The 10,896-nt window shown below is 41.2% G+C and overlaps 1 protein-coding gene across 6 annotated transcripts in view; it reads right to left on the reverse strand.

The window, feature by feature from the left end:
* map4l (microtubule associated protein 4 like) overlaps positions 1 to 10,896 on the reverse strand; it is a 91,703-nt gene that overhangs the window by 54,864 nt on the left and 25,943 nt on the right. For 5 of the 6 annotated variants that reach the window (XM_075483736.1, XM_075483732.1, XM_075483735.1 and 2 more), the window contains exons 3-4: positions 1,127 to 1,213; positions 135 to 212 (exon numbers count right to left, since the gene is read on the reverse strand). In XM_075483736.1, the coding sequence (XP_075339851.1) occupies positions 135 to 212; positions 1,127 to 1,213 (165 nt within the window). The remainder of the gene's footprint in view (positions 1 to 134; positions 213 to 1,126; positions 1,214 to 10,896) is intronic. The other variant, XM_075483733.1, reaches the window with a different exon arrangement.

A 10,896-nucleotide genomic window follows, 5' to 3' on the forward strand; every position in this document is an offset into this window, starting at 1 on the left:
GGTTCGAACGAACCAAAACAGTACATCTCTACTTCACATACATCATCTTTGGATCCAAATGAAGAGAAAAAACAATCAATAATACTTGGTATTTGGTAATAGTATGACACAGTAGCTGAAAGAGTAAAGTAGACCTAGAAATGAGTCAGGCACGCTGCTGTCCTTTGTCTTGTTCAGGCTCCACTGACCTGTCATCCCACCCATCATCGGACCTGAAAGACAGAGAGATAGGCAGAAATGGAGAAAGGGTAGCGGGGGCAGAGTCAGAGAGAGAAGCAAATTGAGAGGGAGGTGAACGATGACAAGCAGTATCAAATGAAACAGCAGGATGGAACAGAGCAACAAATGGGCAAAGCAAATGTCAGACACAGCAAATCAAATCAGCAAGGTCTTTGTGGACAGTGAGTCCACCTGTTTAGCACAGCATTTCATATGTTGGAATGAGGGGGGGAAACCTGAAGAAAAATGTATGAAGAAAAACCCTGAACAAGTGCTTGAATTTTTGTGCTTTTTTTGCACCAAAAAATATTAATTAGATGCTGTAAATGTTTTGTAAAAGGCCAGGCTTTTAAAATGCAATAATGACGGCTGAAATATTTCGAGGAATTCATCGAGGTTTTACAGGAGAAGCCCTTTTTCTTTTTTTAGATCAACAAAAGCAATCTCCACTGTTGTATCCTGTTCAACACGATACCAGTTAAAGATTAAGTTAAAACGTGCTTTATATTCTGTTCACAATGATCACACCAGGATTTAACAGACATGAAGGAACAAACGTATTAGGAGAAGGTGACCTGCGTACAATAGACGTACATGGTGGGCAGCTTTGAGACTGTTTTAATCAAAAAGTAATTCTTAACTCTTTTTTTTGTTCCATTGTTCTGTTTTTGGAGGGGTATAAAATCAGTGCTTTTTAAGATTTCACCCTGCAAAAACTAAGCTAATGTCAGTTAGAACAATCCTAATTTATTGTTACTGAGTATACCCCAAAAACATGGAAAGCACAAAATAGTTTTCATTTTGGGATTCATGTTTGTCAACACAGTGCTCAGAGCAACACTGTAAAGCCATTATTCCGTGCTTGGCTGATGCAGGGAGTGTATACTACGTGACTTGCACCCCTCACCAGACAGGTAGTCAGAGCTGAAGGCAGGCTGTCCCGGGGGATCTTGCCGGCCACTAGATGACATCATTGATGACATCATTCCAGCACCTAAAGGAGATAAAGTGCATCATCACTATCAAACTTTTTATTTGTCAAATACAATCTGTTTACCAAGTATGGACTTTAAACTCCTGTGTGCAGCAGTGACATATTTCTGTAAACAGGAGCTGCTTTCACTCTCTTATGCCCCCAGCTTTATTACATCCTGTTCATTTTCAGACCTGAGAAAATCTAACATGTTAACCCTCAGTTTTGTTGAAGGACCCACATTTTTCCAGAGCACTCAGAGAATTCTGTGGGCTTTCTTTTAAAATTCCTCACACAGCGAGCGAGACAGACCATAAACTGCAGCTGAATCCGTCTGTCACTCTGCTCTGTCAGCTGTTTGCCTGTCAAGGAGGTGCTGCTTCTCCAAACCAGCCTCTCCAGACTGTGAGTGTGTGCGTGTTCCTTCTTTCGACAGTGAGGCAGGCAGACGCCAATGGGGCTATCGCCATGGTTACGCAAAAGAAAAACGACAGCATCTACAGTTCCCTTGGCAATGCTTGCTATTGGTGGACGTGTCTTAGAGGATTGATGCAAATGCACCGGAAGCTGAGGACAGGCTTAACACACTTATAGGCATGTGCTCTATAGACGCATACTATAAATAAACACATGTTTAACGGGGCCATTAGAGGAGGTGGTGTGGTGGATGAGGGGGAGTTTCTTAGCTCTTTAAGTGCTGCATAATAAAAGAAATTGAGAGGATGATCTGATCTATTAACTGCAGTGAAGGGAGGATTTGCTCCACTGGCTCCACTAACACTTATTGAGCAGCACAGAAATAAAATTTCTAAACTGTTTATCAACTAAACAATGGATTATTCAGCTCATAAAAAAGGGAACAACAGGACATATATAAACTTACAGAAACACTTTCAACAACACAGCAAGCATAATAAGATTGTTAACCTAATTGGCCCACGTGAATTGGATTAGCACGAATTGAGAAATAAATTAATAGATAAATAATTGTTAAACTGAACAGACTGCACCAGCTAAGCAGTTCTATAAATGGGCTTGAAAATCTAGTGGAGCCAATTCTAAACACTTTAAATACAGTTTTGAGCTTCAACCCATCATGAATGCATTACATATTAAAATTACATCATAGGGTTTGGGTTCTTGATCAGTAGCTATTCATTAAAGTGTCACACAAGTATATTGGAGTAATACATACAATATTTCTCTGAATCATGTTAAGATAGATGCAGAATTCTATCAAGTCTGTACCTGACAGACTATGACATTTCCTTTTGAAAAAAATTCAACCTCAATATTATTTTAAGCCATTTCATTTTGTTTGATGAGGCGCACTGTGATCATTGCTGCTTCACTGCCAGTATTACAATGTATGTATCTGTCCATGGTCCTGAAAGACTATGAGTAAGAACAGCCAAACCCATGACTGAATGTGCATTATGTGAAAACCTTCTTTTTAATGGGACACACGCGGTGTGATCGGTGTGTCTAAACCTTTATGTAGTGGCTGATACTGAAAATCTGTGAATAAACATTTTCAGGAGAAATGAGGCCATATGTTTTTCGCACTGAGCCAGAATCTGTGTAATCGTGGACACATCTTGAATAATTCACAAGTGTGCATTAGGTACCAGTTTAGGCACACTGGATAAAGTCAAAGTGTGTTGGTGAGAGCCAGTGGGCCAAGTCCATTTGTTTGAGATTAATGGCAAGACACACATACTTGCATGCGTATACACACAAACACAAGCACACACACAAACAAGCAGCAGACGTATAATCTGCAGAGTCATCCTAGACAGAACAGGATTCTTTTCTTTGTCCATTTGGTTCTCCTCTGTGCCGCTCACTGTTCTGCTTCCAGTCTTTCCCTCACAGCTGTGTCTGTATTCCCTCAGTACTGTCAAGCTTTTCACTCCATGGCTCTTCCCTGCTTTCTCTGCTTCTGCATTATGTAAGATGTTACTGTATCAAGGTTAAGAGAATGATTCAGTCCTTCCACACATGCATGACACATTTGTATGCACATAGATAACACAAATTCATCATTTAGCATTAAAACACACAAGTGACTGAATACTGAATACCTTGATTGCCCTCCACACTGCATTTTTCTTTTTTTTCCCCTTTTTCTTTTCTCATGTCCTTATCAGTGAAAAAAAAACTAAAAAACACATCCTTGCTAACTCACACATACCAACAGAGGAGGCTCAGCACCACATCAATGTATGCAACACACATCCAGCAGGTGTTACAGAATCAGCTAAGTGATAACAGCGTAGTTGGTTAAAGTTACTTCCCTCCTTACTAGCTCAAAGGCACATCAGCAGTGGATCAACTTTGAATTCTTATGTTGCAACTGGCATGCAACGAAGGCGCAAAAGTAAGCAGATGTAAAAAGGCCTATTCAATACAAGGTAAAAAAAAATATTGAAATTTAAAGGTAATAAAAAAGAAAGTGCAAAAAACACATTTTAGCAATATTAATCTGATAAACAGAGATAGAGTACAGACAGAGAGCAGGATTCTAACTATTGATATCAGCCTGCAGATCACACTCCGTGTCAATGTAGCTAACATTAGCTTGGGCAGCTAGCTGCTAACGCTGTTATTAGGAGCAGTGAATAAGCAAAAAAAAGGCCAGCTTGAATTTCTTAAATTCTAGTAAAGTATGACACATCTATCTAGATGTGTACAAAACCAGCCATTTACTTTTGAACAAGTTTACCTCGAGGTTGTTCTTTCTCTAGACAAGTACCAAATAAAGAGAAGAAAAAAAGAGCATGTAGACCCTAAGCGGATGACAACACAATATTTGGACCTAAAAACCAAGAGACATGGAGGCCCAATTGTAAATGTAGGGATTATTATTCTTAACTAAAATGAGTCATATTTTCTGCCTTAACAGACATTCATTTTTGTCTCAAAATTAATCTGAAAACTCAAAAACCAAAAGCCACAGGGCTATTGTGTCATCCTATGACAGAAGCAGCATTTTGATCCTGGACGAAATCTGTTTAGGACACAAACAAGGTTTATGTATGTCTTACGATATTATGATGTATACCTATCTACATCTGCTCAAACCAGCCTCAGGCATAGGTTCCCCTGAGGTTGGGTTAGCCACAGCTTTTGTGGTTCTTTTGAAACTAAAAACAAAGTTTTTGGAATGGTCAGAGGGTTGCACACGCACTTGAAAAGGATTATAAGGATAAGATAGTTTCTTTCAGTTGCAAATGGTTAATGTGAAATGGGATAAGTGACATAATGTGAACAAAGAAAAAAATAGATATTTGAAATGTAGATATTAGAAAATGTGAAGCAATATAAAAAATGTGCATTTTCTGTAATCATAATATGTAATATGTAAATGTGGCAAAAACAGGCAGATACTGTGAAGTGCAAGTGGGACTTGCCAATTTTTTTTTCTTTTTCTCCATCTGTCTGATTTGTGCACACAGACACATGAACGCGCATATAGACAGAGGCTACAGTATGTGTGTGCAGACATGGTAAAAACCCAGACAGTCCTCTGAGGACAAGCAGCTAGTATCAGGCCTAAAAGTCCCACACCCTCTTTTTTTTTCAAGCATTATTTTTGTGTCATTTCTGCATCACTGGACTGGAAGCTCTCTCAAATTTTCATGCAGCAGGGACAAGTCAAAACCTACAAGTGGGGAACTGCAACAAAAATAGCCCCCTTTGTGTTGTTTGAGGTAACACAATTTGACGCGCTTCTCTCTGTGCTGGTCATGTCACCCTTCAGGACTTCTTGTACCGCAGTGTTTGGTCACTCAACTTAGGTTTAGCTGTTTTGGAATAGATAGGAATCAGATGAAACAAAAACAGAGGGCCTCTAGAAATAAGAAGTTTGGCTCAGATCTATGCTGGCTGGATTTGGCTGAATTATTAGAATTTTGGAGCATGTCTAAAAATGGGGAATAAAGTCCCTCATAGAAAAGGAGAGGATGGTTTGGGTTGGATCAAGGCTTGGGTTACATGTTTCATCATTATATAATAAATAATATTACAATTTCAATATCCCTTCATCATTCATACTGGTATATTGCAAAACCCCAAATCAGGTTACTTAAAGTGATACTCCGGAGTAGATTCAACCTGGGGTCATTTGAACCGTGATATCCAGCCAAGTAGCCCACCCGCAGTTTTTTCGATCTTGGCTGAACATCAGCTGAGTTACTGAGTTATCCCGATTAGCTTCGTACGAGGGTTAATGGATCCTGGCAGTATCTCCAAAATTACCACACTAAAATCACATGCCATGACACCAAACTTCTACAGTAGTACAAATATTGTCTGTACTCACAAAACGATGCATTTGGAAGTTTGAAAATAGTCCAGGAGTTAATTATTATCAACACAAGCCTGATAGCTTTTCTGCTGCTAAAGCTGCGTCGATGTCACTTCTGGGAGCTGGGAGCTTCAAAGTAAGATGAGGGTTGATCTACTATTGTAGACAACAAAGTATATGCTATATTCTACATGTTTTTTTTATGAATTTTTATGTTGTAGAGTTGTGAAATTATTTTATCAATGGAGAAATTGAGCAGCCTTGCTTTGTTGTCTACAGTAGTAGATCAACCCTCATCTTACTTTGAAGCTCCCAGCTCCCAGAAGTGACGTCGACGCAGCTTTAGCAGCAGAAAAGCTATCAGGCTTGTGTTGATAATAATTAACTCCTGGACTATTTTCAAACTTCCAAATGCATCGTTTTGTGAGTACAGACCATATTTGTACTACTGTAGAAGTTTGGTGTCATGGCATGTGATTTTAGTGTGGTCATTTTGGAGATACTGCCAGGATCCATTAACCCTCGTACGAAGCTATTCGGGATAACTCAGTAACTCAGCTGATGTTCAGCCAAGATCGAAAAAACTGCGGGTGGGCTACTTGGCTGGATATCACGGTTCAAATGACCCCAGGTTGAATCTACTCCGGAGTATCACTTTAAGTTGTTCAACCTCTCAAAAGCCTGCCCTTATGATGAGGAGGTATACTCTTAACTTAAATCCAAACAAATATGCACCAGTGTTTCTCTCTCTCTTACTCTTTTTTTTTGTTAAAGATCTATCTTGTGCAAGTTTATATGAAGTAGATATAAGCCTTGTGACTTCACTGATTGGTTTTCAATCTGCCCTTTTAGAGCCTTGACTTCAGCCTGCGGACATCACCATCTCCTTCTTTGTGGAGCCAGATGTGGCCACATTTGGACAAAAAGGTTTAGTTGGAAAACATACTTTCTTTCAATTTTTTTTTCTTCTTCTTTAAATTATGTAACAATTTTAAGAGGACCACTAACTAAAAACATCATTGTGGCTGCAGGTCAAAATTTATTGCCTTATGTCATGAGAGAAGTTGATGCTCTCTGAATGGGGGTCTTTTGAAGCCCGAGATGTTTTAAAGCCAGCACCTTGTGACTCCCGGTGACATTGCAGTTTAAGGCATGCCTCGTTGGCTCCATGTCTGTAGTGGCTATGGTAATCTTCTATATACAATCTATGAAAATACCCCTTTAAGGGTGCCGATATACTGTGGCTTTCAGCTTAACTGTTTCCTTTGAGAGGTCAGAGTAGTCTGCTGTGCTGTGCCTCTGGGATGGTTTTAGTCTTGGTCGAGAAGTGCACGACATGCAGTGATGGGGGCTGTACTATGCAAGGGTGAAATAAACCCCAAGCACCAAGACTGCACCCAGATCAACTGGGTTCACGAAGCACAGCTTGCAGATGGTAAGTCAACTTCTAATCAAAACGGCTGACTCTGCATTAACGCATATCACATCATAGTTCTGTAACAAGGTCAGTATGAACTATTTCCTCTAATAGCACTGCTTGTGTGTATCTGAATGTTTTTTGTTTGAATTATTTCATTGTGGTCTTTGTGCAAATAATTATATCAATAAAAAGAAGATGAAAGATTATGAAGATGAAAAATAAAAAAAGAGTAGCTTTGAGCAAGACTTTTACTAAATCACATATGGCACCAACCAATTTTGCTGCATTTGCTTTGTATGCAATGCTGAATATGAAGGAAAGCAGAACATTCATACTAACAATACAATATACTATCATTTCATTGAAATATGCCTGAACATGGCCTAACTTTGATGTTTGTAATTAGGCTTGGGAACTTCTGACACGTCGGCCCAGAAATCTTGGTGACAAATTGTTTTTTTGATTATGATTTCATGATGATATCACAGTGTCCTTGGCCTGTCCCTGTCCCTACCACCTCCCCTAGTTTTGTGTAGATGATAATGGCAGACACATTCTGCTATCTCTTTCTCGCCATACAAGAGACAGCGGCTATCACCACATTCAAAGCAGAAGAAGCACTTATAGCATGGGACAGAAAGGCACCAGGAAGGGATAGACGACAGAGGGATGGAAAAGAGAGAGGTAGGAAGAGGAAGAGGTGTAAGTATGAGGTTAAAAGAAAATGAACATACTTGTATGGGATGTACATGTTCCTACCAATGATAGATCTTTAAACTGTCCATGGAACTTATTAGCGTTGACTTATTAGCGTTTACTTGTTTAATAATAATATAATAATATATAAGTTTTATATAGCGCTTTTCCGAATGCTCAAAGACGCTTTACAAAGGAACAAACAAAAACGAGACATTAAAACAAAAAGACAACAGACTAAAATAAAATAAAAATAAAAATACACTGTTAGAGACATTAGGCACATAGGAGGGGGGGGGGGCATTTTATCAGGTGTTGTAGGTGATTTTGAACAGGTGGGTTTTGAGCTGGCTTTTGAATGAGGGGAGTGTATCGGAGATCCGGATGGCGGGGGGCAGGGAGTTCCAAAGGGTAGGGACGGCGATGGAGAAGGCTCTGTCCCCAAGGTTGCGGTACTTGGTCTTGGTGATGGGAGTGAGGAGGTTGGCATCAGAGGAGCGGAGACGTCGAGTGGGGGAGTAGCGGTGGAGGAGGTTTGCAAGGTATGGAGGTGCAAGGTTGTTCAGGGCTTTGTAGGTGATGAGAAGGATCTTGAAGTTGATTCGCTGTTTTATTGGAGGGGGAGTGAGTGAGCAGTCGGGCGGCCGAGTTTTGAACATATTGCAGTTTTTGAAGAGCAGAGGAGGGGAGGCCATACAGGATGCTATTGCAGTAGTCGAGTCTGGAGGTGATGAAGGCATGGACGAGTGTTTGCGTTAACTGAAAGTCAAACCGAACTTGAAGCCCCACCCGCCGCAAGCAGCTTATAGAAAGCCAGAGCAAAATGACATGGGGCCTCATGTACAAAGGGTGCGTATGCACAAAATAGTGGCGTACGCACCTTTTCACGTCAACGATCAGATGTATCAAGAGCGAAAAGACCGTGGAAATGTGTGGTGCCTCCAGCCAGCTTCAGGGCTGGCGTACGCACTTTTCTACAGCTGTTGATTCTTTGGCGACACCTAAGGTGATGTTGGGAAACTGTTATAATAAATAAATGTGAAAACAATTAGTCCTCAGTGAGTGATATGCATGAGATACATGAACAATTAATACTGATAAACAATTAACACACCCATGTGTCTGCAATTACATGAGTGGATATAAAAGCATGCGCAAAGTGGTGCAACACACACCATTAAAAAATGGCTGCTTTAGCAGTATTAGAAGACTTTGCAAATGGTGCAATTCAAAGAGAGCGTGTGTTCACTAGACAGAGAGGATTTGCTGGCACATGATGGCGACTCATTAGCCGTTTTAAGGGAAATCATCCTGGAACTGTGCGCAGAGCTGCGGCTGGCGTTGGAGCACAACACAGCGAGGAGCCATGCGCTGCCTGTGCCCACAGGTGATGTGCACATTGGGGTCCCTATAGCAACCGGGGTATTCCAGAGGGAGCTGGCCAACCGATTGGGACTGTGCCAGTCTACCCTGACCCGAGCCATGCCAGCCGTGTGGGACAGAATTATCCGCATCTCAGCCACGTATATCAAATTCCCACAATGAAGTTGAACAGGCCAACATTAAAGTTCAATTTTAAGCGAGAGCCGTTTTTTTAATCGGAGCGATCGACTGCGCAAACATTGCTATAAAAGCGTAATCACATGATGAATTTGTATGTTAACAGGAAACATTTTCATTCGATCGATGTACAGATCATATGTGATGCGTAAATGCAATTAACCAACATTGTGGCGAGGTGGCCTGGTTCAACGCACAATTCATACATTCTGAGTAAGAGCATGTTGGGAACAGACTACAGGGTGGCACTGTCTGTGATGGGTGGCTTCTTGGTGAGTAACTTTATTGTGTAATTGTCCTAATATTACTGTCCCGTTACGTGCATTGAGTATGTGCGCCCCCAATTTCTATCCCGTCTTCACAGCATCATAGTCGGTGGTTAAAGTTTCTTGCTGTTTTTTGCTGGTTAAACTTCAGCTTAAGATCTTTCTAACAAGCCCCTGATCGTCTCTGTGGGCAAATGTTAATAACCCTGTGCCTAAAGTGTGAAATGTCTTGATCAGCCTCGACTTTTCCCCGGTGCACTTCTGCACGTTACTGTATGAACACGTTGTGAGTTACATAAAAACATCGGTATTTACCTTGCGGGTAATCAGAGTCACCCACATGTGCTCCCACCACCCCAGAGAAAGCAGTGTCACCCATAGTTGCCCCGACTCTCTGTTCAAAGAGTCGGTCACCCCCCCACCCGCCTGTTTTGGTCACACTGTGGCGGTGGGCAGCCAGTCTCCGCTTCACATCCACCTTAATGTGGGACCACTTCTTCTTCACCTCTGCTTGTGTGGCTTCTCTGACCCCACAGCATTGACAGCCTCAGGCTCTCCCACCCACTCCTCTTGCGCTTGCTGCTTATGCCGGAGGACAGCGTGCCAAAGAACACATTTTTGCGGGCCTCCACTACAGAAAGTAGCACCGACATCTCGCTTTCCGTAAAGTTCTTCTTTTTTCCGTCTTATTCATTATTTTTTCTTTATTTTCTGATCATGCAGCGAGGGGAATCGTAGGTGCATGGCTCATTTAAATATAATTTAAAAATTTAAGTAGGGGCGTGGACAGGGAGGAGTCGGGTGCTCCGACATGTGCGCTCAATTCCACGTTGATTGGGATGTACAAACGAAATGTGCTTGGATTGATGCGTGCGCACAGATTCACACATCCGACGTTGGAGGGCATTTGGGTTTGAGCGTACGCCATGTTTCAGTAGGAAATCCACGCAAGTATTTGTACATGAGGCCCCTGGTGTCTTATTCCTCCTTTGGCAGGAGGCTTTTTAGCTGAAGAACACAGTTTCTTCGACTGATGAAAATCTGGAGGTCTGATTTAGACTTTGAGGCAGAGTCTCACATTTATTAACATGGGTGTAAAGAATGATGGAAGATAAGTTGAATTTACAATGATTTTTATTTGGCGGGATACAGCGAATGATGAACTCTTAGAAAAATGATGATATAGAGCCAATCGGTGATGTAATAGAACAAGAGAGTGTGATGGAGAAAAACAGGAGCATGACATCAGACTAAAGGAAAGGGAATGAATAAATGGAAATACAAACAGAGAGACAGATAAGAGGAAAAGTGAGATGTTGAGATGAAATATTATTTCTTCTGGGTGTAGACAGCTTCCTGATGGCCGTAATTGTTATAACAGTATAACAATACACTCCAGATGCTGTGTAATAGTTGTGCAGTCCCATGGCCACTAAATTAATGATGCCAATCC

This window comes from Odontesthes bonariensis, chromosome 14, assembly GCF_027942865.1.
Source record: "Odontesthes bonariensis isolate fOdoBon6 chromosome 14, fOdoBon6.hap1, whole genome shotgun sequence".
NCBI lineage: Eukaryota > Metazoa > Chordata > Actinopteri > Atheriniformes > Atherinopsidae > Odontesthes > Odontesthes bonariensis.